At 37.1% G+C, this 27,387-nt stretch overlaps 4 protein-coding genes across 5 annotated transcripts; 1 reads left to right on the top strand and 3 right to left on the bottom strand.

The window, feature by feature from the left end:
* Positions 1-649: 649 nt before the first annotated feature.
* Positions 650-11,913, bottom strand: LOC114353660 (mucin-2). Its single transcript, XM_028305728.1, has 3 exons — positions 11,588-11,913; positions 4,768-6,066; positions 650-1,433 (listed from the first exon to the last, which is right to left on the bottom strand). Exons 1-3 carry the CDS (start codon positions 11,622-11,624, stop codon positions 1,264-1,266), a joined length of 1,506 nt encoding a protein of 501 aa, XP_028161529.1. The 5' UTR covers positions 11,625-11,913; the 3' UTR covers positions 650-1,263.
* Positions 7,647-22,529, top strand: Desat1 (acyl-CoA delta-11 desaturase/conjugase). Of its 2 annotated transcripts, none has more exons than XM_028305729.1 (4): positions 7,647-7,811; positions 20,252-20,462; positions 20,643-20,979; positions 21,919-22,457. In XM_028305729.1, exons 2-4 carry the CDS (start codon positions 20,264-20,266, stop codon positions 22,370-22,372), a joined length of 990 nt encoding a protein of 329 aa, XP_028161530.1. In that variant the 5' UTR covers positions 7,647-7,811; positions 20,252-20,263; the 3' UTR covers positions 22,373-22,457. The 2 variants fall into 2 exon arrangements, with proteins under 2 accessions (XP_028161530.1, XP_028161531.1); XM_028305730.1 differs by lacking the exons at positions 7,647-7,811; positions 20,252-20,462; positions 20,643-20,979 and adding exons at positions 18,208-18,264; positions 18,343-18,553; positions 18,722-19,058 and having other exon boundaries at positions 21,919-22,529.
* LOC114353672 (serine protease 52) lies at positions 13,300-16,772 on the bottom strand. Its single transcript, XM_028305741.1, has 5 exons — positions 16,744-16,772; positions 15,475-15,643; positions 15,036-15,158; positions 14,231-14,356; positions 13,300-13,545 (listed from the first exon to the last, which is right to left on the bottom strand). The coding sequence occupies exons 1-5, from the start codon at positions 16,770-16,772 to the stop codon at positions 13,300-13,302; spliced, it is 693 nt and encodes a 230-aa protein (XP_028161542.1).
* A 175-nt stretch (positions 22,530-22,704) lies between the features above and the next one.
* On the bottom strand, positions 22,705-26,993 carry LOC114353671 (trypsin alpha-3-like). The gene is made up of 7 exons (XM_028305740.1): positions 26,928-26,993; positions 26,529-26,630; positions 26,050-26,162; positions 25,572-25,734; positions 23,794-23,916; positions 23,432-23,566; positions 22,705-22,920 (listed from the first exon to the last, which is right to left on the bottom strand). Exons 3-7 carry the CDS (start codon positions 26,130-26,132, stop codon positions 22,705-22,707), a joined length of 720 nt encoding a protein of 239 aa, XP_028161541.1. The 5' UTR covers positions 26,133-26,162; positions 26,529-26,630; positions 26,928-26,993.
* Between the last annotated feature and the right edge of the window lie 394 nt (positions 26,994-27,387).

Below are 27,387 nucleotides of genomic sequence, written 5' to 3'. Positions count from 1 at the left end.
TGAAGTTTCGTGAATACATTATTATCATTAATCAAACAAAAATGTTCTGTTTGCATACTGGGTTATCATCTGGTGGAAGGTATTGTATGAGATTATTTAGAATTTTGATTACCCTATTTTTAACATTACCAGAACCATAGTTACCATTTTGGATAAGATATCTATGTTACAGTAGCTATAAACAATGAGACTCGGTTACGGGGTAAAATCAAATAAGCCCACATTTCGATTTTATATTTTATTTAAAAATACGACATAAATCTCAGAAACGACAAAAATGATTACACAAAATTGGACCTTCGTAAGTTGGGACAGCATTAGTCTCATTCGAACATTTCATTGAATTTTAAACTTGTCGTGTCTTAGGAAATAATGGACGGAGCAAAAAGATTGCCACTTAAAAATAAAACTAGTAAAAAATTAGGCGGAGAGTAAAACCTCTATGAAATAGCGGACTTGACTATAAGTTGGATTATGACGTCATATCGTCCGCTTTTTTTTGTTATAACTTAATAAGATTTTCTTCATAGAATAAAACCCTATCATATTTATTTATAATCGTCTTTTTAAATAAAGATTTAATTTGAGATGACTCAAGGTTTTTATAGGTACAAACTAAAGACAGGTACGGACGATGGCACATCAAGGCAAACACGGTGGTACGTGGTACTTTATGCAATTATAACAGAGGTGATTTTGCATTAAAAATGTATAATCTGATGTGCGGTCGACTGTACATAAATGTAAAAAGGTTAGATCTGTCACTATTTACATTTTACTTTTCTATAACAATAACTATGTTAACTGTAGTAAATGTATTACTTCTATGTAATGCCTACTGACATTTTATTATTATTTTACATTTTGGTCTCAACATTTTATCCGCGAGCAATGAAAATACTATGTATGTGTTACACAAATCGCATAGAGCAAACTGTTCGATGGACGTGTCTAAAATTGCTTTAAGGCGGATTCTATTCGTCCTTTATTTTAGTAACTCAATAATTTGTAGTCCGTGACTACCGCCACTAGCTGTTTTTGAATTTATATTTTGCATAGATTTTTCTCCGGCTCGAAGGACTAATAATCTCGAGAAGGTAACTGGTAGTGGCTGCATGGAGAACGTGTTCATTTGCTTTAAATGGCTTACGCCTTGCTCGCAAATGGCTTAAATATTCATGAAATTTAAGTATAGCGCAATTTAAGTATAGCAAATTACACTTTTTTTGTATTTTTTCATTGCATCGCACGCACAAATTAGTGCTACTTTGATTGATTTCCATGCGCGAACTCTACGATCGTCTTGGGGCCGGTGTTGATGACACTGTATTCGGACTTCTTAAGTTCCTCTCGATGCACCTTCTGGTTGCCGTCAACTCGAATGATGCGGGTTCGAAGTCTGCCGCAGCGACCGTCCACGAGTTTTTCATATGCTGTAAAGTTTAACAGAATTATGAAGTTACTCGTCGCCAGTTTGTGTCGATTTACAAAATGACAATTATTGTTTTGGTACTTTATCGTATCGGTATAAAGTTTAAAAGCAAAGAAATAACCTTTTGACGATAATTAAAAGAGACAAGTGACGCAGTTACGACATAAAATCAACAATATAAAATAATCATGACAATAGGCTAGATGACAAAATTTTAATTAGTATTTGTCCGTCAGACAGATAATTAGAAAATATTAAGACTCATATTTTTTATTTTCTTTCATAATTAAATAATATTTTTTTCTTATTATCTGTCTGACGGACTAAATAGAATTTCGATTTCTTTACCCAGTCATCATCCCTATTAACAATATTACAATAAGTTTATAACGGTGTGTTATAATAACTTCATGTTAACATATTATAACATACACGCAACCTGACAGTTCTCTATTTATAGCCTGACCAGGAACATAAAAACCCTCGCCATGTTGCGGAAAACTAATGGTACTAATTTCTTTTAATGGCAACAGTAACTGAAAACTTCATTCACATGTCACCATGCATGTCAGTCTATTGTTGTCAAAGTGTAAACAAACTTTATTTTAAATGTGTGCAATTGATTTCGTGAATTAAATTGCTAAAATATTTTTATAGTCGTGAAAGAAAAGTGGTTCACAATGTGTTAATGTATTTGTCGAAGAGAAATACTATCAACGTTTTCCAAGTGCAATTTATTTTACATCGTCAATGGGTAGCGGTTTTGGCGACAGATTGGTGCAATGGTGTCATGGAGCATCTGGTTTGGTACCCTTCAACGGCCAAGTCACACAACATTAAATATAATAATAAAGAAATCGCAGTAAGGAACCATAGACTTGGCACGACTTTGTCTAGATTTCATTACTTTTTAGAGATAAACAGGCAGCTCCATCGAGACTTGGCTAATTTTTTACAGAATGTTTTTGGTGGGATTTAAGTTACACGGAAACGTATCAATATTTTTATTGAGTGAATTTAACCACCTATAGTGTCGGGAAGTAGGAATACACGTTATTAGTTATTTGCGATCATGCAATAAAATTATTAATTGATTGTGTAAGTGATGAAAGTGTTTTGTGAAATTTATTACCTTTAAAGCCGTCTTAGTTACACGCAATAATTTCTTTAAATATTTTTTTTGGTGGTAGTAACTATTTCAACTTACGTGTAAGTATAATTATGAATATGAGCGTGGGTACCTAACTGGTTCATTAGATTGCTTACGAGTAGTTTTCCGCACTAGTTGCCTTGGAAAAATGGTCAAGTGCGTGTCGGATCGTGCGTGATGTGGGTTCCGTTGAGATGCGTGATAGGAGCATAATCAAGAATTTTAGAGTGCGGTAAAAGTGTTAACTACCAACTGAAAATTAATTATTTACCTACATAAAACGATAGAATAAGGCCATGTAGGATGACAATGAAAAGTCTCCTGTGCGCGCGCGCCTTTATTTGTTAGGTTAGGTAAGGTACTTTGTAAAAGTAACTTGCATTTTTTTCAATTTTATTTCACATCTGTATCCAACCAAGTCTCTTTGGTTCAATTTGGAAAGGACTGAAGCAATGAGTATTTTATTGCTTTATTACGGAATTCTGAAATGCAAGTGTTAATCGTTATGTGTGAAAAAAGAACCGTATTGCCGAAACCTTTATGTCTACCACATTGGTGCAACTTTAACAGGGTATATCGAAGCACTAGTTGGCAAGTATGTAGCTAGGTATTGTTTTTGTGTTTTACAATTTACACGAATACGCATCATGCGTGAAATATTAACAGTTTGTATCGAAAAAACCTATAATAATATTAATTAATACATGAAACAGTAATTCGTTATTTTCTTGCATTAGTTTTGAGTCATTAAGGATGATGGGCACAAATGTATGGAAAGTGGTACCCGCTCCAATAGCCATAACCAATATATATTTTAAAAGGCCTTTAGATGTAGGAAAATGTCTGCTATGGGGCCAGTTCTAATTCACGTTTTGAAAGCAGTAATTCCACTAAGAATTATAATGAAAGTATAACACAATCATCCATGTATACGAGTATGTATTATGACTACAATCTATTAATATAACTAAAAGAAGCATTGAAAAGGAAAGGATTATACCTACGATGAACTACCCAAGCTATTAGCCCTTTATTCGCTTTCATCATAATCATCATGATCATTTTAGCCATAGGACGTCCAGTTGAACATAGGCCTCCCCCAATGATTTCCACAATGGCCGGTTGGTGGCGGCCTGCATCCAGCGCCTTCCCGCTACCTTTATGAGGTCGTCGGTCCATCTTGTGGGTGGACTTATTGGGTCTTGTGGGTTTATTCACTTTAGCAACCCATAATAAAACCCTTAAGAAGTAATAAAACTTTAACCCTAATTATTAATAAAAGTTACACCCTAGTTGAACTCTAGCTTAAATTGTCATTTGGTATGGAAATGTCATTTTAATCCAAGGTTCTTCCTAGGTGTAACTTTTTATTAATAAAGGGGTAGTACTTCTTTAAATAAAAATATTTATTTCACAATTATCCCCATCAATAATTATAGAGTTAAGGAAGGATGCTGGAGCAGTAAACCCTTCCTGCCTCGCATAACCTAAATACCATACGATGGACACGTATGATACTTCTTCTTCTTCTTCCTCGGTCCCTCACTGATGAGGATCGCGACCACAGATAGTGTTCCTCCACAGACTGCGGTCATAAGCTGTGTGGATCGCACGATGCAAAATCCCGCCCACCGTCTTCCTCACCGCGTCCGACCATCTCGTCGGTGCCCTGCCCCGAGCGCGTCTGCCTTCCATACTGTATGATATTAGGTTACACAAAAAGTATCTTTATCTTCGAACGCAACCAGATCTGAGGCTGGTGGCCATAGTAAATGTTGTTCGTCTTGGTAAGACCTTTCAAATGACACTACAAACATAACTGTTGGAGCCGGGTACCATTCTGCAAAAAAGTATGTATATCTTCGTACACAACCAGATCTGAGGCTGGTGGTCATAGTAAAAGTTGTTCATCTTGGTAAGACCTTTCAAACGATACTAGACACATATCTATTGGAGCCGGGTACCATTTTGCCCATTGTCCATATACTTATTTGTTATATTTCATTGAATGCAACATTATTGTAGCGAATAGTAGTTGAATACCAATTTAATCGTGATTTACGTTACGACTAAGTTATTATGAATACATAAATATCATAGTATAGTCCATAAATGAAATCGGATAAATAAATATGATCTAGCGTTTAAGCTAAATAAACTATGAAATTTAAAAAATAATACTCACGGTCCGGTTTGTACGAGTTGTGGCAAGCCATGTGACAGATCGAGTTGAAGCCTCTCAACGTCTTCGGGTCTACTATCACAGTAGCCAATGGAACGGCACATAGTGGGTCCTTCCTCCCTTTGCAGGAGTCCATGCAGCCATCATACGAGTTCTTCTTGGGTTTCTTAGTTCTTCTGGTGGGAGGCGGTTTCGTTGTCGTTGACGGGTTAATCTTCACATTCGTTATTGAGCCTTTGGGTGCAACCACGCGAATTTTCAGATTAGACATAAATGGAACTCTTGGGGGACCAGGATGGACCTGCAACGAGGGTCTCGGCGAGCTCCGGGGAGGAGGGTACCTGGTCGAATTACATAACGAGCCAGCAGTGGTACGAGAGAATAAGGTCGGTGGCGTTGACCGGAACGTTATCGTCGGCCGATCAGTACTGTCCGTGAGACCATTCGTAATGAAGGGGGAACTGGTGCCATCAGAAAATGTGGCCAATGACGTTGATGATGGAGGCAGCGGAGTTGTGGTGGATATTGGAGAAGTGATGAACACTGGAGGCTGCGTCACGCCAGATGTTAGTTGTTGCTGGGGGAATTGGGCGGGGTGCATCTGCGGCGCGTTCTGATATATCACAAAGTAATTTGGAGGAGCTGTGGGCTGTGTCGGGGGCAGAAATAGGGGTTGCTGTGATTGCGGCCCATCGTATGTTATACTTTGCGTTTGCGACATGGTGCTCTTGCCAGACCGAGTTGTTTCTGTTTGCGTTGTGAACTGGGGAGCTTGGGACGGCGTTCTCGGAGTCTGTGAGAAATCAAAGTACTCATTTGACGGCGTGGTCACAGCGTTGGAGGGAACAATGGGATCGAAAGTAGATAATGTTGATGAGTAACTGGATGGAAGAAAATTCGCGTTATAATTTGGAAGAGGGGTACTGGATGGTGTAATAAAAGGATTTGGCGTTGATGAATAAGAGACACTCGACGATGGGAAAGTACTGCTTGATGGGGGACGTGGAGAGCTTGATTCCTCAAACTGCACATTAACGGTAGGGTATGGCGTGCTCGTCGGCGGGTACGGGGTACTAGATGGATAATATCCAGGTGTACTTGTCGAATGATGAGTGACTTCGGCCTCTTGTTGTAAAGAGGAGAAGGAAGGGAGGACAATAATGGGCTTTGTCGGCGAGAATGGAGGTTCAGTGGAGAATATCTCTGATATCGGTTTCGGCGAGTATCCATCGTTGATTGCATTTGCCGAAAACCAGGTCCCTGGTACAATCTCCGATATTTCTGCTCGGCATAGTTGTAACACTGAAAAAAGCCAGACATTGCTTTATGAATTGAGGAATAAAATACAGTTTATTCAATAGGGCGCCAAATTTTCACCAAAATATCTATCCGAGATCTATGTAACCAAAAGTTGTGCTTATCAGTCAGATAAGATCCAGATAGGCTATCAGGGACTTTATAGGTTTTCTTGAGGTAAAGCCACATGAGATTCTTAGTTTATTTTTCGTCTCAGTTAAATTACTTTTTTGAATATTTGAAAAAGACCAGATTGATTTGTGTTCTGCAGCGTACCTACCTACTACTTATATCATCTACATGAGTAAGTATAGTGCAAGGTTAAGCAATCGTTTCTAATTATAGTGGTTTTGCAGCGGGTTTCGCGGTCTTGTCACGGGAAGGGGAATGCAACTGGTTTCGAGCTTGTCTGTAGGGTCAAGAACCTTCCAAATCTGGTGGACGCTTCAAGGAAATCGTTAATGCATTGTTGATGCAAGATTTATATCTGTTTATGCTATTCTACATATGTAGATGTTTATCATGACGACACAAATTACGAGTAATGTGGTTTTCATATCTTTTTAAAAACCTTTATCCTCTTTTTACCTGACTGCGCGACGCAATGGAGTGGTAATTATTAGGTAAACAAAGGTTAGGGTAGTTGCTGTAGGTAGGTACTTTTATAGAGCTAAACTCTAGAGTAGGTAAGTACTATGTTGAGCAACTTTTTTTCTTTTCAACCAAAAGTCAAATTCCTTTAAAATCTTACCTTAATTCAATGATTTGATTACCTACTCGATTTACATGAAATAACAGTATTTATGATAACGAATGCTAGCATTTTGCATACAATTTTGTATAAGTACTAACATTAAATTGTACGACACTACAAGCGCCTATTGAAAAGCCACAAAGTATTTAGACTAGGGCACTACAATTAACTTGTCATACAAATCCCCGTGCCCTGGAAACACGGTTTATAAACAGGAACAAATCCCTCATCCGATCCATTGGCTAGCTCACACGCTCTACAAACATTACACAATGTATGAAACGTGCGTACGCGCAGCTACGAAAACTTTCACTGATTTGATTTAGCCGTTTGATCGATTACGGGTAAATACGGGTTATTAGGTCTAAAAGTTCACTATATTAAAGGTACTAAATAATGATCGCATTTTTTTGTATGAAACGGACATCCCGCATTATAAATAAAATAATACAAAAAATATAATGCGCTCCGTACTGCCTTTGTTTATTATGCTCGTTTAGTAAAACATGATTTATTTCTTTTAATGTCTGTTAAACATGAAATATATTCTATATCAATTATTTCGAATGTTCTTGTATCTGAAACGAAAACTACGTAAGACGAGAGAAAATAGAGTAATTACTTATTTCAATATTTTCAGACGTTTAACAATAAATAAATACTTATAAAATGATCACAAGATATTAATGCAACAATAATAAAGTGCTAATAAAGTTAATCATCCGTAAACATTTGCATTGATTGAATAGTCATGAAAGGTCATCTTATTATCATGATACATTATTGTACTAGGAGAAGTACCGAGTATAAAATATTTTTCAGTATTACCCCTAATATAAAGCAGTCAGGTCTATTAGGCTTTAGGAAACAGATTAATTTATTATTGTATTTAATTTTAATACTTATTTCCTGTGCATGGACCGGATTTTTTAAGACTCCATTCTGTGATCGCTCGTGGGGCGATTCGTTGTGCGCAGTTTTGCACGTGGAGCCCTCGGTAAGTACATAATTATGTTCTAATTTATAGTTTTTTTTAACACTGGCACACTTTATAATAGTGAATATTATCTGCGATTCTAAAATATTTTCTTCTCTTTTTTTCTTTGTTCCTGTAGTAGCCACTGATTTCAGACAAGCAGATTACAGTTCACCATCATTCATCGTCTAAGTCAGGGTTTCCCAATTTTTTTTTGCCAAGGAACCCTAATTGATTATACTTTTCCTAGCGGAACCCCCGTACTACTCCGCCCGCACGCCCTGCCCGCTCCCTTGTGCGTAAACAAGTCGGTGCGAGCGAACAACGTCTGTCACGAAACGTGGGATAATATTTTTTACGGAACCCTTGCGGCCTTTCCACGGAACCCCAGGGTTCCGCGGACCACCATTCGGGAACCGCTGGTCTAAGTTAGGCCTCAGCCTCGAACTTAGCGGGCAGCGGGGCGGCGGCGGCGGCGGCGCGGGAGCGGCAGGATCTTATGCGTAAAATCAAATAGACCGGTTCTCGAAAACAGCGGCGCGGCAGCGGGCAACGAGCGGGCAGCGGCGAGGGAGCGGGCAACGAGCGGGTAGCGCACTCCTTCTTTTGCCCACAATAAATCGAGCGTTAGGAATAAATTTGAATCGAAATAAAATTGTCGCCGTTGTTCAGACATTTGGTTTGCGAATAAAAACAAATATCTCGACAACACAACCCCGAACACAACACTTCGCCGCTAAAGCGCCGCGCGAGCTGCCCGCTTGTTTCGAGAACGGGTCTGCGTTGCCCGCCCCGCTCCAGCGCCGCCGCCGCTCCCGCCCCGCTGCCCGCTAAGTTCGAGGCTGAGGCCTTATAATGAAATTGCGATTTTCTTTTAAATTTACAGTCTTCCAGGCCTGGTCCTGAATATTTAGACCCCATTTGTTGAAATAATCGTCGAGATTGTAGAAAAAGCGGAATTAGTTATTTGTACAGTTATTGGATTTCATCTGATTAGTTTCACCTAAGGATTGTTACATTTTCTTCATCTCATTGACTTCCAATTCAAACCAGTCTATAGCAGCATGTATTCAATGTTTATTGGCATTTTAGTTTAAATAAAATATGATTTTTCATTTGAAAAAGTTAATTGCCTTGCGTAGAAATCGAATTCAGTAATCGGTGAGGTAACCTCGGTGCATTTCAGTGGTAATCATCTCAAATAGTGAGATGAGAACTCACATTTAAACTAAAATTACAGTAGGATGTGATGTATGTCACACCGAATGTCCGCTTTGCAATGGAGGGAAGTCGAACCTTAATTTCGAACTCCTCCTATGTTCTTCTGATTAATTTCGTAGCGGGTCCAATGACAGTTTAACTTTCCCCCGGGACAAACTTGACCTACATTGGTTGGGTTTTTATGGCGGTCAAGCTGTAGATCCTGGCTACACAGGATGACAGGAGTTGCAGTGGTGGGAACGAGAGGTGGGAATGTCCCATATGTCACACTGAAGTGTGACGCTGAAGTGTCCAGCGGCATCGAACGTCTAGGTAGACTGGAAACCTTCAGGCTAGTTGTGATAAACTGTGTCTATTTACTTAAATTTACAATAGCCAACTAGTTAATTGAGTGAAGCATTTCTTTATGCAACCATCGAAAGAACCAGACGTGCGTCTATCACACGTATGTTTATTTTAAATTTAAGTTATTGCATGAATAAATAAATCCGTTCACGTTTGAACGGTTTTATTGGCTTACCATTTCCGAATTTTAACAACTGTTTAGTTTTTGCTATAGCCGTTACCTCAGCAATACCGGTTGCACACGTTGCACATGACGAAACCAACATTTGTACTGGGTGATTAATTAAAACAAATCAAATACTCCTACTGTTATTATAAACTACGAAACTTTCCTACATGTTACATAATCACGCATTTTTAAAGAACTTCCTCTTCTCTAGGTATATTTTTCGAGAAAAGCCAGCAAAGGATTTCAATAACTAATATTTATCTCCTTAAATATTGATACATCTTGCAAATTAGACTCATTTATAACAAAGTCCTAATGTACCCACATTATAGTTTTGAAAGAAATTTTAGTATAACAAATGAAGGAATTACAGAACGGGAAATCTCTGATAGAGGTTACAAGAACATAGAGTCAAAAGACACTGAAAGAAAAACAATAACATGCACTTCCACGTTACATACCTACATCTATAGTCTTTATCACGTAAGATGATCCGTATGACACTTCAGTTATCTATATTACGCATACTACATATGCAGAATATTTTTGAAAAAATATTTGTATTTTATTAGCAATATAATAAAAAAAAATACTTGTCTTGAAATATATAGTAAAATCTGAGTCTATTGATTATATCTTAATTAAATACGATGTAAAAATATTTTTTACTTAATGTACGCAATGTGTGAAACGGAATAGATTAAGTGCTGGGGTATTTCTTGTATAATAAAATCTATTATTTCCGCGGTTCATTAATCGATTGCAGTGAATACTTAGTTATTAAAAACATCACAAAAATCAACTATATTTTTCGATTATTGACTTTAATAAACACATTGAAAATAAATTAATAGTTTTTAATTCAAAGAAACAGAACCAGTACTTTTTAGGAATCGTTTTTTAGAACACGAACCATGAAATTGGAATATTATCAATAAAAAATTGTTACAATTATATTTGTAATTAAAAAAACATGTTTTTTTTTGTTAAATAACACCTATACAAAATATTTCTCTAAAAGTAGGTTTTACTAACTCTTCGAAAAAATCGATAGATAAATCGCTGTGGTTAAGTTATGTGACATCTCTAAATCTTTCAAACTCGAAACGTCATACGGATCATCTTAGGTGAAAAAGACTATAAATAAAAAGAGTTTAGATTCTACTTATCCTAGATTGAAGCTTCAGACTGAAAAGAGAAAAGATTTGGGTTGTAAACATGTTGGAATATAGCTTGATTAAATAACTACTAAATATACTGATAGTCTTTACTTATTAAAATATGCCAATGAAAAATAAACCCGCCGTAAAACGACTTTAACCGTTTAAGGTTACAACATTTAAAAGCATTCGACTTCTTTAATGCAATAGGTATTATTATTGACTGCAGTTGCGGCGTTAAAATGCACGCACGCATTGTTTTGTTTGTTAAAAAAACTCAGGCGCAGGCGCAGGCTGGAACTGTGCATAACATCGAGATGAGAAAAAGTTTGTAAATCTTAAAGGTTCTAGCTGGCTATCAGTAAAAGAAATAGGGGACAGTTTTATAAAAGAAAAACTTACCCCTTATAGGTACAAGAGGTAGTTTGTACACGAGGTGGTTTTTTACGAAAGAGTAAGATAGGTTCTTTCAATAGGATTGAAAATGTGACACCGTTTACTTAACTTTACACTTATGATCTTTGCAATTATTAAGCTAAAGTGCAAAGCTTTTCACGCAAATGTATCAAAACATGTTCTTAAATCATGTTAGGTGAAAAGAAATTGTAAGGTGTAGTCAATGTACCTACAAGTAAAGCATTTATGGATTCTAGAAAGATAATCACAAATTGTTACGCAGTTAGATCCTTTATAAGAACATGAAATATAGATACAGGTTCATAAATAAACATGACTGTGAAAAACAACACTACATCATATAACTCACGGTACAGTTTCCGAACGCACACTGACTCGAGCTTTGCAAACGGACATCCTCAAAAAATCGGTTTAGAAACCTTCAATCGGTCCTAAAAACAATAACACTTCAAATCACTGTGCACTTTATGAAAATTTAAACTTACGTGTTATAACGACGAGCGCGGGCGCAGCGTGCTTCATGCTTGCCGAGCGAAGCTGGTTTGCGGTGTAAACGGCTCCGGACGGTCAATCCTGTCCTTCCTTAACCAGTAGTGACGACCCACGCCTGGCTGGCCAGAGGCTCACCGGTTCACTCAATCAGATTGAATCATCCAAATTCATTACAGATGACATGAAACATACATCCAAAATTAACAATTTTCGCGCGCAGTGAACTGTTAAGTGGGTCACAATATAATGAGTTGTACTGCTACAATAGCACTGACAAATTGAGGCACTTATTTTTATTTAAAGCAATTATTGAGTGTAATTTCCAAATTTTGCCCCAAAATGAGTATCCATTGAACCGTCTCCTTTGGCTTGATTGTATCGACTGTGAAAGACTGGACTGCTCTCAAGGCGTTTTCACTGTTGGATAACATGCGGAAACATGCCATTTTCGATTGAATATATTAAACGGTGCAACATGCGTGTAAATTCACTTTATATAAAATCGATTTGTTTGAAGTCAGTGGTGGTGAATCGGTGCTATTGAACCACCAGACACAGACATTTGGGGCCTTATTACAAAAAAATTAAACCCGGGACGAACTCTTGTTTAAAATGACATTTCCATACTAAATGTCAATTTAAACCAGGGTTCAAACTGAGACTAACTTTTTGTAATAAGGGGGGTGGTGACTTAAAGAATTTTAGATGGGTAGTTAAATCTTGGAAATGTTTGTGCTCTAGGTACTTTGTAATTGAATCTTAATCCTTACTTCTCTACTTATAAATGCTAAAGTAAGTCGGTCTGTCTGTTTGTTACGCTTTTACGCCTAAACCGATTTTGATGAAATTTGGCATGGAGATAGTTTGAGTCCCGGGAAAGGACATATAATAGTTTTTATCACGAGTTTTGAAACAAGGACCCACGCGATAATGTTATAAATAAGGGTAAAAGCTAGTAGAATATAACAGAATAATAATAGTACAATTACAGTGTCAAGTTTGGCTCATTCAGTTTTAGGATTTAATCTTATGTGGGAAAAACTTTATTCTAAGTACGTAATTTGACTTTGGACATCATTTTGTAAGCATGAAAAATAAACATGATTCGGAGCCATCGGCCTTCGAAATCGAAATAACAAATTGTCCAAACTGGTTGAATAAATTTCGCATCCCTATCCTCCCGCAGGCTCTGGATGTCGTTTTTTAAACGCACAAGGAGATTACGTCATCGGGTAACTTTTTGTTTCAAAGCAATTTTGCGGATTGTGTTGCTAGGTCAAGAAAAAAGAGTGATTGGTCGTACCTTCTGGAAGGTTTGGAATTCCTGACTCGAGCATTTAGTGCGAAGGGCAGGCAGGTGACGCAGTTTTGATCAATATGTGGTGCTACTTATCTCTGGCATGGATGGAAGAGGTGCTACCTAACTTATACCTTCACCTGTCTTCACCTATGTTTAGACTAATTAATATTATAGCTTGCAAAACGTTTTTGAAATAAAATGATAAATGATACGAAATTAATGTAAGCAAATAAAAGTAAGTAAGTTAGAGAAAGTAATAAAGAAAAAATAATTTTCTTTATACAAAGTAGTTCATTAGTTTATTCGAAAAATAGTACATAATGTTCATGATTGTCAATAATTTAGTGACAAAATCAATTAAAGAAAATTGCTTACGGTCAATAAGGTGCATAACACTGCATCAAATCAAAATACAGTATAAAATGTGTTCAAGACAATGACATAATGATAAACGTATACAAATGTAGAGCCTTCTGCTCCATTCTCTCTTGTGATGTATTTTGAAAAGTACGACACTCGGGTGAAAAATGAGCTTTTGCCCTTATACCTAAGTAGACGGGTGCCGCTAACTATACCTACTAATATGCCGAATGTAGAGTCTTCGTGCTTCTCTCCTGTACTACGACACACTAAAGGTCCACCGGAATCACCCTGAAAAAAAAAAAGCTCTTAATGTATCACCTACAAAATGAATTGATTTTTAGTAAACCCTATTAGAAATGGACATTTTGTCGTATTTAGTTAGATTAAAGGTCTTAAGAGCACAACTACAATATAGGTAATCCTCGCGCTTAACTCAGTCTGAGCTCCATAGCTCCATCCCGTGCCCATGCACGGGAGTGTTTTTGTGACGGTCAAATGACCGTGAGACCTCAGATTTGTATACCCTGTCACGTCTTAATATTTCAATGTGACTTTTTTTGTACTACCCCCAACTTCTAAGATTTTCTATGAATACCATTTTGTATATGTATATATATTATGTTCTCATAGTAAGCGAATTTTTGTAATTCTTAGCCTAGGCGCAGACCATCGATTTTTCGTCGGCCGATAGTTTAGTCGGGCTGTTGATCAGTACGGGCATGTATGGAGCACATTACACCGATTCGATTTGGCCGATTCTTCATACAAATTAAAATCGGGGACAAATATCGGCCAACTGAAAATCGGTGGTCTGCGCCTAGTCTTAATGAGAATAAAGATCTGAAACCTGTTACTCCTCCCGTGCGTTAGACCTGTAGTGTTGCCATTACTACATTGTGAAAAAGGGTACGTGTAAGGCATAAAGGCAATATAAAGGAAGTGTGAGCGAAATACTCAGCAAATATGGCAATACCTGGGCAACATCCGATACTTTAGTGTTAGTGCAGATGAATCTTCTCATATTTCTGCCGTGCAGGTTGGTGCACCAATATGTTGGCAGCAACTCTAACCGTGCAAGCAGCAACTTTTCAGAGGATATCTACAAACATACTCCGTATATGGCATAGCATCCTGTTTAAGTTATTTTCTTCTATTTTTCTTCTTTTCTTGTCAACAACAAACCTACCCAGTATCAGCCCAAAACTCTGCTACAAGAGTGGCATTGTCAGTAGCTTTCTTTAAATCTTCCTGCGTGCAATTTTTTGGGCACACAGGGGTCGTGCCCTGTTTTCTGCTATTTAAGAAGTGATTGTTCAATGCCAAAGATAATAGTGTACCACACTAAAAAGCCTAGCATGGACTGACTCTATAGAAAAGCGATCTTTCTCCTAATGCATATTTAGGGGTGAATGATGGTGATGATCCCTTCGCTTCCATTCCGTTCACGAATACTGCAGAACCAAATGTGCATGTATTGTGTCAACACCCTTAACTAGCGATTCTAACCATTGAGCACACTGACAAAACTTCTAAGTTGAGGATATTTGGTGGGTTTAATTGGGACATGTAAAAGCGCTTTTTAAAAGCCTCATCGTTCATCGTTTCAGCGAAATGACGTCCACTACTGGACGAAGGCCCCCAAAGAATTTCAAAATGACCGATCCTGCGTTGCTCGCATCCAGGTACTTCCCACCACCTTCACCTAGGAAATTTAAAAAATAAAGTTTTAAAATCCTAATTTGAAAAAATAAATAACTTTTACGACTTTTATTACTTACCGGCTTTATTGAATGTATTCTTCCGTATCCTGAAACCAGACACTCTCCTTTATAGTCGATGTAGCGGGTGGCGTAGGGGATTGGTTTAATAAGCGCGTTGAAATGGAAAGGCTCTGTCGTGATCTGTGACAATTCACAATTTTCTCGATTTATATTACTCTGTCACATCACGGGTAACAGAGCTGTCACAGTATTAATTTATTCAATATGCCCATGCTTTTAAGCTGAAGCATATCTGAAGTCTTGCAGGCATTTAACGAAACAAATTAAAACACCTTCTCCCGCACCGGTCCACTACAGCTGGAACCAACTCAGTTGTGCTGAGGTATCGAAGTAAGATAATTTAATTCTTTACATATAGGTGGCCTAAATGTGGACAGTGGAAGACAAATGGGCATTTTATAAAATTTACGATTGTCAAAAGAAAAAATAACTATACCACAATCGCGATATCATCTTTGGGAAACTTGTAAGTTGAGGGTGAGATGACCATCTTTAACCTCCTCCATTGTGCACCTGACGGGTTGTCTTTGGGTTTGTACACATCCTTGTTCAACAGGGTGCCGGCCACAGCGAAAAATTGCGAAATGTGCCTTTGAGTTTGTATTCTGTGTGAAAACTAATAAATATTTTAGTTATGGCTGGTTATGGCATGAAAAAATCCGCCCATATACTTCTAGTGTTTTGGTTGTCAATGGACGCTGTAAGGTTTACCATAAATAAATATTTTAGCAGCTATAAACATGGGAACGGGGCCATCGTGCAACTGCTTATTATTACGGGACTATTTCCACCGCTGCAACTCCTGTGTAGCCAGGATCTTACAGCTACCATTATCATCAAGCAGATAAAAGGAGAAAGCTGACTAAAATTTAGCAACAAGAGTACTCGCTGCGACAAGGAAAAATTACCGTGTTTCAAGCGATTTTGTGAAAAATATTCTTGATAGGTAGCTCACAAGATAGCTATAGCCTCATAATTGATACTTACTGTCAGTAGTGCATATCTTTTGAAGGTTACTTAACCTTTATTTTGTCTTCCTGTCACCGCTTTGCACTGGAGGGAAGTCGAACTTTAACTTCGAAGTCCTCCGGTGTTCTTCTGATTTTCATTGCAGATCCAATGACAGTTTAACTTTGCCTCGGGACCAACTTGACCTTCACTGGTTGGGTTTTATTGGCGGTCAAGCTGTAGAACCTGGCTACACAGGAGTTGCAGCGGTGGGAGAGAGTTGGGAATGTCTCGTTGACCAGACAACTAATTCAGAGAACTAACACATTTACAAATTAATGTTGTGATGTATAGGCATTTGGCAGACTTACTTAATAAGTGAATATTAAGGCAGATAACAGATCTCTTGCTCCCACTAATTCAAAGACGTAGAAAATCGTCTATTTGGTACTAAAAAAAGAAATTTTATTAAGGATCTGTAAACTACTTACACAGAATCACTGCAACAGCTGAATTGGCTGGTCCTGAAGCAATGGGCCGCGGAGACCAACTTTGAAGGTCCGATGATAACTCCGCCACAAAATGACCAGCAACTTTTAGTTTGCATGTCCATCAGTCTTTTGAAACTTATCTGAAAACATGTAGACAGCTAAATACTGATCCGAAGAACTTCATACGTTTAGGATACGGATGTAGATACCATTGTAGAGACACTGAAATGTTTATTTATATTACCAGTCATAAACTCCACATTTACCTGATAGGGTACATCGCCCAGGGAGGCATCGTAGCCATTCACCACTCGTGGTATCAATGAAGACTCATTCACATAAGTTGGTTTGACCAAAACCTGTGGTGAACATGCCCCAATGATGAACAACAAACTCAGAGCAAAGCACCTATTAACGTCATGAAGCATTTCAAGATGGGCAAGAAATATTCATGCGTGTGATATAAATTCATATTTAAAATATTATGTTCCCAAAGCTGTGTTATTAAATATTAAAAATACTTGTTTTATCAATTACATTATAATGACATTTCGGGACGTTTCAGGAAGATAGATTTTTGACAATCCACTTATCTGTCCGAAACCTGTGGATCATTCAGGTTTTGGAATATTTTTATTAATCGTATAAATTAATTAAATATTTACCTACTTCTTTTAATAATTTTGTAGTTAATTAAACTGTAGGTACATGAAGACCAGGGATTCTCGCTAATAAGAGTTTATTGGCAATAAGTTTAAAGATGTTGCTGACACTATGCAAAATTAAGAAGAAAACTTCTCAAGTTTTTAGCAGAACAGCAGAGAACAGCAAACAAAAATGTTTATGATTAGGATTTCGTCAACAAATATGTAGTTAAATAAAAACAGTTGGATCTAACTAACTAATCTCAAATGAAAACTTGTCAATATAACGGTGTATTAGCCACGACAACGATATTCTGCGGAGCGTAGTAAAATTGATTTTTATAGTTCCAAAATACTGGACTGTCCTGTCGATGACATTGACAGTGGGGCGCCACCGTCAATACCGGATCGCTGGTTCAGATTTTTGCCATGTTGGAAACCATATAGTTGAACGATGGTAGCGCCCCCCTGTCATTGAGTTTGGCGGGACAGTTCAGCGTGGGTCATCTATAACTGCCGAATAGGTGTTATTTTTTAAAAGTACATTATTATTGTTGGCAGTTACTAACTTTGTGTTGTTCATTAACAAAATGCAGCGATATTTTTGAATTCAATTTTACTGACGACTACATAATTTATTATTTATTTAGTGTTTATACATAAGATTAGTTTTTTTCCTTCCTGTTTATTGTCTTTAAAATATTGTTACTGCAGTTTAATGTATGTATTTGGTTGGTTGGACTTTCTTCTTCTTTGAAGGATCTTTAATTTCCTGACTTACTAGTAAGCCTCATTGACATAATGAGTTTATAACAGCAATAAATGTATATGTATAGCAATGTCTTCACTGTGGTCTTCACTTTTCTAAATGTCTACTTCTTGAACTTGAAAGATGTGATTTAGGATTTACGTTGCAGCATTACCTACGTAATAATAGTGTCGTTAAAGCGATTAGCGATAACATCTTTTGCGCTGTCTGCTCTTTGACACAAGATTTAACGATCTATTCAGATTTTATCATCACTGAAAAATCTTTATAAGGTCTGCTTCCTGATTTCCATTTTAGTCTTTCTCGAGTGTTCTGTCTTTGCTTTCCTTTTTTTTCTTACAGTTTCTGTGCAGTGGTAAACCATACTTTGGGAGGTAAGTTTAACTATACCGACGAACAATTCTGATTCTTCCATGGTTCATATCAACTTAAATATACTTTTTTTTTTATAGAGCAGCCAAAACATGGTTCCAGACGCTACCACAGCAGATGGACATCCAGAAAAAGATGAGTGCTTTGAAGATAATGAAATCAAATCGAATTCCTTGCCGAAACTGGAAATACTATACTTCAACGTTATGACATTCACGTTCTTACATCTATCTGCGCTTTATGGGCTGTATTTGGGATTTACATCAGTTAAATGGGCAACTATAGGACTTGGTATGTACGCCCTAAAATGTAATATCTATATGTGGGTGATTAAAATAAATGTGGTCATAGCCAGAGTCGTAAAACAAACTGAAACAAAACATTCATTTCCTGGTTATATTTAAACGTTCTTATTTAATTTTATTTCAATATTGTGCTTGATTATTCTCATTATTTCAGGAATTATATTTTATTTTTTTGCTGAGATTGGAATCACTGCTGGTGCCCATAGACTATGGAGCCACAGAAGCTACAAAGCGAAACTCCCCCTGGAAATACTTCTCATGGTGTTTAACAGCATGGCATTTCAAAATACTGCGCTCTCGTGGGCTAGAGACCATCGTGTGCACCATAAATGTCCTGACACCAATGGTGATCCTCACAATGCGAATCGAGGATTCTTCTATTCGCACGTAGGATGGCTAATGACCAAGAAATCTGATGAAGTCATCAAACAGGGAAAATTGTGTGATGTGGCTGATTTATACAGTAACCCTGTGTTACGTTTCCAGAAAAAGTAAGTTACTTAACTGTAAACATCAAATATACGAAGATGTAAATCACTGAAATCTGAAATTCAAAGAAAAAATTTAATACCTCATGAATTTCTGGTATTATAAACTCATGAATTCAACTTGGTAATTAGCAAATGAGCGTTCCGCAACACATCCGATATGTCAAGCGAAGTCGGGTAACGTTTTACAACGTTCACTTAATGTGCATCTTTAAATGATAATTTTTACAAAACCCAACATCAAGATTTTAATACCCTCAGCAAAAGTCTACAAAATATTTCTAGCTGTGTTCTGGAACATTTGTGTAGATTTCAAGCCAAATCAGAAACAGTATTGAAATCATAAAGACATTTCTGTAGGTCTAAATATCAAACCAGTTTTTTTCGAAAAGGTATTTCTTTATTTTGTCGGTCTAGTTGTGTTGTAGAAGTCATTGCCGGTTGTTGCGGTACGTAAAATTTGGCCGAATTTAACTATTGATACGTCTTGGTTAATGATGCATAGCATCGAACCTTGATTGTAAGTTGCAACACGCGTTCGCATGTTTAGCGTTTGTCGCATTGCATTCACGAAATTTCGACCTACGTAACTGGTAGTTACTGCTTGAATTATTTTTCGTGGTAATTAATTATTCATAATTATGTACTTATTATTGCTATATTATTTATATTGAAATGCATGCCGGAACTCATTATAGTTAATAGGTATTATTTTATTAGCACGAATAGGTACGGCTTTACCAAATTTCATACTTACCTACCTATTTCTAATAATTTTACTAGTTTTCAATCTTTTATATTATTTGGTAATATTATTAATAATGAAACAATGTAATAAATATCTAAAGAATAACTATTGTTTATACTTTAGCCATTTAACATTATTGTTAAGAAAGTTTTTATCGTTCGTTTCAGCCAAATGACGTCCACTGCTGGACAAAGGCCNACAATCACAACATACATTCACAAAACTAGATAGAAATTCTTAGTAGGCAGATGTAGTGAAAATAGGGTCTGCCTGTGGGCAGCCCTATCGCATGTTGTCATAGGGTGACGTACCGCGCGGCTGTTGACATTTATTTAAAAAATATGGCCGAGTTGGAATACTGTATAGATAGTATTACCGTGACTATACCGACGAACAATTTGGATTCTTCCGTGGTTCATGTCAACTTAAATATACTTTTTTTTTATAGAGCAGCCAAGACATGGTTCCAGACGCTACCACAGCAGATGGACATCCAGAAAAAGATGAGTGCTTTGAAGATAATGAAATCAAATCGAATTCCTTGCCGAAACTGGAAGTACTATACTTCAACGTTATGACATTCACGTTCTTACATCTATCTGCGCTTTATGGGCTGTATTTGGGATTTACATCAGTTAAATGGGCAACTATAGGACTTGGTATGTACGCCCTAAAAATATATACTTATGTAATTATCTCTATGTGGGTGACTAAAATAAATGTGGTCATAGCAAGAGTCGTAGAACAAACTGAAACAAAACATTTATTTCCTTGTTATATTTAAACGTTCTTATTTAATTTTATTTCAATATTGTGCTTAATTATTCTCATTATTTCAGGAATTATATTTTATTTTTTTGCTGAGATTGGAGTCACTGCTGGTGCCCATAGACTATGGAGCCACAGAAGCTACAAAGCGAAACTCCCCCTGGAAATACTTCTCATGGTGTTTAACAGCATGGCATTTCAAAATACTGCGCTCTCGTGGGCCAGAGACCATCGTGTGCACCATAAATGTCCTGACACCAATGGTGATCCTCACAATGCGAATCGAGGATTCTTCTATTCGCACGTAGGATGGCTAATGACCAAGAAATCTGATGAAGTCATCAAACAGGGAAAATTGTGTGATGTGGCTGATTTATACAGTAACCCTGTGTTACGTTTCCAGAAAAAGTAAGTTACTTAACTGTAAACATCAAATATACGAAGATGTAAATCACTGAAATCTGAAATTCAAAGAAAAAATTGAATAGCTCATTAATTTCTGGTATTAAAAACTCATGAATTCAACTTGGTAGGTAATTAGCAAATGAGCGTTCCGCAACGCATCCGATATGTCAAGCGAAGTCGAGTAACGTTTCACAACGTTTACTTAATGTGCATCTACAAAATATTTTTAGCTATGTTCCGGAACATTTGTGTAAATTTCAAGCCAAATCAGTAAACCACGAAACAGTATTGAAATCATAAAGACATTTCTGTAGGTCTAAATATCAAACCAGTTTTTTTCGACAAGGTACCTATGACTTTATTTTGCCGGTCTAGTTGTGTTTGTAGAAGTCATTGCCGGTTGTTGCGGTACGTAAAATTTGGCCGAATTTAAGTATTGATATGTCTTGGTTAATGATGCGTTACATCGAACCTTGATTGTAGGTTGCAACACGCGTTCGCATGTTTAGCGTTTGTCGCATTGCATTCACGAAATTTCGACCTACGTAACTGGTAGTTACTGCTTGAATTATTTTTCGTGGTAATTATTCATAATTATGTACTTATTATTGCTATATTATTTATATTGAAATGCATGCCGGAACTCATTACAGTTATTATTTTATTAGCACGAATACGGCTTTACCAAATTTCATACTTACCTACCTATTTCTAATAATTTTACTAGTTTTCAATCTTTTATATTATTTGGTAATATTATTAATAATGAAACAATGTAGTAAATATTAGCCATTTAACATTATTGTTAGGAAAGTTTTTATATCAACAATTATCTACTTATAACTTCTTGTTAACAATATGAAGCTGTTAAGAAATTAAAAAGCTATATAAATGTACGAGTATGTCTTAATTTCTGCAGTTCATGTTGTTATTTGGTTTCAGATACGCAGTGCCGTTTATTGGAACGCTTTGTTTCGTTCTACCGACTCTTATCCCGATGTACCTCTGGGGCGAAACTTTAAACAATGCCTGGCATTTTAACATGTTTCGTTACGTCGTTAACCTAAACGCAACGTTCTGCGTCAACAGCGTCGTCCATAAGTGGGGCTATAAGCCGTACGACAAAAATATTTGTCCGACACAAAACGTTCTTCTGAATCTTGCTGTGCTTGGCGAAGCGTTCCACAACTACCACCATGTGTTCCCATGGGACTACAGGGCGGCGGAATTTGGCAACCAAAAAATGAACCCCACGACTCTGTTCATAGACTTCTTCGCTTGGACTGGATGGGCTTATGATCTCAAGACAGCGTCTAAAGAAATGATCAAGAGTAGGTCGGAGAGAACTGGCGACGGCACGGACTTATGGGGTCACAGTGCCGATAAACTAAAATAAAAGCAATTTTATTATTTAGGTGCAACTAAATAGATAAAATTCAATCAGTGAGATTTTTCTAGACTTTTTCGATTGCCTTTTTTGTTACGGGTTTTTGTATGTATTTATGTAAAATTCGATATGATTATGTATCAATATGACAAAATAAAGATATTGAACTACTTACTCTCTATTGATTCTTCTCTTTAGATGCGTCTAGTAGTGCGTATTCTAGCGAGTGTTGCAACACGCTTACAGGAACATCTCCACCGCAATGCCAACGATCCTGGTAAGTGCAGCGCTTATGAAAAACTGACCTAGGCTCCTATAAGAAAAACAACACCATGATTCTGCTACAGTATATTTATTGCAAGCAAGAATAAAAGGACGATTCTGTTGAGAGAGATCCCATTGCTGGCGTTGTCTTGCTTCAAGATGAACGGTATGGGTTCGCCATGGGTGTAGCTGGACAGCCGCGTGTAGACTCCAGGGTCGACCCCGCACTCGCCCCCGTACGAGACCAGCCCCACTAGGACCCCGTGGCATACTATAGGGCCACCAGAGTCTCCCTGGAAAAAGACATTCTGACATTGCAATGTTTATCCATATATCGTATTTACATTAAAGTGACAAATGTTTAAAAGCATCGTTCGTTCGTTCGTTTCAGCTAAATGACGTCCACTGCTGGACAAAGGGCTCTACCAAGGTTTTCCACAATGAACGGTCCTGCGCTGCCCGATCCAGGTTCTACCAGCGACCTCTACCAGATTGTTGGTCCACCTAGTGGGAGGCCTGCCCACGCTACGTCTTACAGCCCAAAATAAAAGCATAAATTACAAAAATAGCCTATCATTTCATCAACATTCTACAGACATTTCATTCAACAACATAGGTACCTAATATGACCACAGTGATACGTTTTTGATGAAGAGCAGTGGCGGCCATTATCTTTACCTATACTGGGGTAGACATCAATAAAAACCTATTTACGTACTAAATTGCGTAATTGTCTTAATACCTGGATATCATGCTTTTGATAAATGATAACAAATTAAGCCTAATTATAAAAAAAGTAATTACGTTACAGCTGTCCTTGCCCTTGGTCCCAGCGCAGAACACAGAGTCGTGCAGGTACTTAGGATGGTAGTAGAACGAGCAGTTGTATCTTGTTACTAAAGGGACGCAGACCTTCTGAAGTCTACTCGCCCTTTTAGTCTGTGAACGAAAGAAATTTCGATTTCCAAGAAAAAAAAAAAACTATTTTTCCTTGAGAAAATCGACTAGCTGAGTTTTACTTAAAGTATTCAACAGGGGTTTCTAAGGGTTAACCAATGACTCACTGCTCACAGCAGTCGTCCAGTCTTACCTACCTACCTAGTCTTACCTTCTAACCCTAGTGTCATGTTTAGGACAAGAAATATGTATAAAAATTCCAACCATACCTTTGAAATGTACCCATAGCCTGTCACAAGGCAGTTCATGCCTTCTGACATCTTAAGTCTTATTTCATATGAGTGAATCCTAATTGGCTTCACTCGAACCGATAAGAAAAAGGGAGTCATCACCTGCAGCATAAAAATTATCATCACCATTTCAGGCATAGGACGTCCACTGCTGAACATAGGCCTCCCCCAATAATTTCCATATTGACCGGTTGGTAGTGGTCAGCGTTCAGCACCTTCCTGCTACCTCTATGATGTCGTAGGTCTACCGTGTGGGTGGATACGCTATTAAGTTTTGGTAACAGACGTTAATTTACAACAAAAATGTATGATAGAGTCGATGTGATACTGTACTACTTCAATTCATCATTATCATAATTGAGATACTAATAACAATTGTATTCTTTTTAGCCTAGATTGCGTTTTAGCCCATTTATAAATTAATAGAGTCTGGACAAACTTCAAGAGGATTTAAGACACTACTAGGTATAAAAAAAAATGTAACGACTAAATTATATTATGTAATAAATAAATAATATAAAAAAATACAATCTATAATAATAATTGTGGTTAAATTAAATTTAAAGTTATCAGTTCGAATTATACAACATTACCTGTAAATCTTATAACTTCTTGCGTGAGCACATGTTATACAGGAATGTTAATAAAATTATTTTTGTTTACAAGGAAACAACTAATAAAAATATAACACGAATTAGCACAAGAAAGTAAAACCAGCCGCATGAAACAGATTTTTTATCGTCTACCAAAAAACACTAAGTAACAATTACACACTTATTTGTAGTGCAAATTAATGATTCTTATAAAACTGTCTTTTTTAACTTAATTCACATTACATTAATATTTACATAGTTTAACGTTGGGTTCCGGCGGAAAAACGGTTTTTCGTGATACGTCAGTAATTCATCAAGTGTTCAAGCAAGCGACTCGATATAGGTAAGTAGATAGATTAATTGCTTAATTTGAACTGAATACCTACTTAATGGACCCTTTTTTTGTTCCGTAACTCAATTGAAATAGAAACGGAAGATTGATTGAGCGTCAATAAAATATGCCAATGAGGGCTATCGTTTTTATACTTAACAGTTGGCACCCCTGGCGATTGACAGGACCTTACTCTACAGTGGCGCCATCTTGATGAGTGCAAATGCGATAGTCCTCCTACCACTTTAGCGCTCACAAGTTGGCGCCACTGTCTTCGCTACTAGCAAGTGACAGGACCTTACTCTACAGTGGCGCTAACTGGTGAGCGCTAAAACGATAGCCCTCATTAGAAGCGACGATATCACGATAGCCGACCGGTGAATGTGTCGGACAGGGGGCGTAGTGTGAGTTTACTTCAATCAAACGCATTCGATATCGACTGCGTAAAAAAGTGACATTAATTGTATGACGGATTGTACAGCGTTCCTAGCGGAAACTTTCAAGAACTAATATCTTCATATATTTTTTAACGCAATGCGTTTGACGTAAACTCACACTACGCCCACTGGCCGACTCGTGACCCGAGGAACGCGGGTTCGATCCTCGCTGTCGCTCGTAACACAAGCATATTTTTAGCTTACCACGAAGGCTTTTTAGTAATTTGTAACAAATTGCGAGTATGGGTGGATTTTTGTTAGCTTTTCACGTAAAAACTATTTCCGATGAACCTGAACCGTTCACTTTATATTATTTCTGCATCGATTTTTTAAATTTCTGTAACAGACCGTTTATGCGAAAGCCGCGGACAAGAGCTAGTTTCATAGAGAACTGACCTCAAGGATAGCTAAATCATGCATATATGTACTGGGATCATAGTGTTTATGAGGGTAATAATGTTTGATCCGCCTCCAGTGCTCCCTCATCATCGTGTATAAGCTCGCGTCGGTTCTGGTCGAGCCAGCCACTGCTCGTATGTTGTTTTTGATTTTGGGAAAGCTAGAAAAGAGTTAACATAATTTTGGAATTACAGCTTAACTTTAGATAGAAGTGGTCAATAATAGAATTCACTTGACATTCTTAGCTCCTGATACCCTGTTTCTTAATGCAGTTTTGGGTTTATAATGACACAGGCAGACAGTAATAATAGTTAGTGTAGATAGATTGGAAGATAGCTGTTTTACCTGCAACCTTAGAAAGTTACACAGGTGACCACTTTTAGTTTCTAGGTGTTTTTAGCATAAGTTAATTCGCTACGTGAATCGATTTCGGAATTAAAACTTACAAGAAAGCGTTAATAGTAAATGTACTTACTCAGGCCCTACAAAACAATGCGCCGCTGTCATCACGAATTTTAAAGTTATCAAGGCACCGCCACAACCAGAGAACCAATACATGCCACCCAGTAAGCCTCTTCGCAATGAGATCTACAATAAAAACACACAAACAAACACAAAATTTAAAGCGTGTATGAAAGGCTTACTAACTGAATTCTGATAAACGTTCGACATTACGTTACTCCGCCATCGAATTGACACAAATGCTACTACGACAAAGGTGAAATAGTGGAACTTCCCTTGAAACAAACTTATGAATGTAAGTATGACGCTTTTGGCTAAAAGTGCCTCTGTAATCAGCTGATTTCCACAAGAAAAAATGGGCTACCACAAGGATCGATACTTGAACCAGGACTAAAAGAGTCGTTTGTGGTAATTAATCAATGTAAATAAATGCGTTGATGCTTCTATATAAAATACCTTAACATGCAGTCATATTATATTTTAACAGGTCACCTGATAGGGAACTGACTGGATTGCTACATCTGTACCACCATATATTCTTAGAGAACAGTGATCATTGAATATTCTTGCATTTTTGTTTTCGTTAATTATGTCCTGAAAGTGAACTATAAGTGATTAATACTTATATGGAATGATGAAAATACTATGTAATTATGTGTAAAATTTTGCACTGCGCCATTTAAAGTCTCAATTCTATAAGCTAGACAATAGATATGCACACAAATATTCGTGTACTATTTGGGACTCGAATCTGCGACCTCGGCGACGCGACGTAGTAGTACGGCACTACCAAGCCAGTAGGTCGCTGTGAATAATTATGATATTTGTTTGATAATGATTATTTTATGTTATTTGGAATATTTTGCAGTAAATGTTATCAGATAAACTTACTAAAAAGTCTAGAAGAACTTCTTTTTCTCCTTTTTGCTGTGTTAGGGATACCAATTGACTGCACGAATTTTGTAGAGTCAGCGACACAAAACTTAAAAATACTTTTATAACAACATTTATCATTAAGAGAGCTAGGTACTTGTATGAATATTATTGAATAATATGGAAAATATGACAAGTCAAGGTGAACCATGATCAATCTAATATTACTTTGGTGCCATGGTTATGAAAGTTTCAAAGACTTAGAAACCAAACTTTCAAAATGATTAGAATCACAACACGAGTGCGTATGTAATAATTATAAAATTAATGGATTTACATATTTCAATTTCATTATAACTTTGCTTTGACATGATATGATTTGTTGTTGATAGACTTTGACGTGATATTATGTCATCTAATGCTCTATCCAAAGATTATAAAATTCCTCTATCTTATGCTCTATCTCTCTATTCTCTCT

The sequence above is a fragment of the Ostrinia furnacalis genome, unplaced genomic scaffold, assembly GCF_004193835.3.
Source record: "Ostrinia furnacalis isolate ACB-3 unplaced genomic scaffold, ASM419383v2 OfSCF1780, whole genome shotgun sequence".
Classification (NCBI taxonomy): Eukaryota; Metazoa; Arthropoda; class Insecta; order Lepidoptera; family Crambidae; genus Ostrinia; species Ostrinia furnacalis.
The sequence above is the reverse complement of the archived record's forward strand: the minus strand, read 5'-3'. Positions and strand labels throughout refer to the sequence as shown.

What these genes read in the sequence shown, in the direction of transcription:
- LOC114353671 (XM_028305740.1), bottom strand. Translation starts at nt 26,132, where the DNA reads ATGTATTGGTTCTCTGGTTGTGGCGGTGCCTTGATAACTTTAAAATTC. An exon ending in CATTGTTTTGTAGGGCCTGA is followed by an intron (nt 25,735 to 26,049) that starts GTAAGTACATTT and finishes ACTCTTTTCTAG; the next exon opens with CTTTCCCAAAATCAAAAACA. An exon ending in GCTATGGGTACATTTCAAAG is followed by an intron (nt 23,567 to 23,793) that starts GTATGGTTGGAA and finishes TTTCGTTCACAG; the next exon opens with ACTAAAAGGGCGAGTAGACT.
- Desat1 (XM_028305730.1), top strand. Translation starts at nt 18,355, where the DNA reads ATGGTTCCAGACGCTACCACAGCAGATGGACATCCAGAAAAAGATGAG. An exon ending in ATGGGCAACTATAGGACTTG is followed by an intron (nt 18,554 to 18,721) that starts GTATGTACGCCC and finishes TCATTATTTCAG; the next exon opens with GAATTATATTTTATTTTTTT. An exon ending in GTGTTACGTTTCCAGAAAAA is followed by an intron (nt 19,059 to 21,918) that starts GTAAGTTACTTA and finishes ATTTGGTTTCAG; the next exon opens with ATACGCAGTGCCGTTTATTG.
- LOC114353672 (XM_028305741.1), bottom strand. Translation starts at nt 16,772, where the DNA reads ATGCCTCCCTGGGCGATGTACCCTATCAG. An exon ending in AAGATGATATCGCGATTGTG is followed by an intron (nt 15,159 to 15,474) that starts GTATAGTTATTT and finishes GAATTGTCACAG; the next exon opens with ATCACGACAGAGCCTTTCCA. An exon ending in AAGTATCGGATGTTGCCCAG is followed by an intron (nt 13,546 to 14,230) that starts GTATTGCCATAT and finishes TTTTTTTTTCAG; the next exon opens with GGTGATTCCGGTGGACCTTT.
- LOC114353660 (XM_028305728.1), bottom strand. Translation starts at nt 11,624, where the DNA reads ATGAAGCACGCTGCGCCCGCGCTCGTCGTTATAACAC. An exon ending in CGCGCTCGTCGTTATAACAC is followed by an intron (nt 6,067 to 11,587) that starts GTAAGTTTAAAT and finishes GGCTTTTTTCAG; the next exon opens with TGTTACAACTATGCCGAGCA. An exon ending in CAACTCGTACAAACCGGACC is followed by an intron (nt 1,434 to 4,767) that starts GTGAGTATTATT and finishes TAAACTTTACAG; the next exon opens with CATATGAAAAACTCGTGGAC.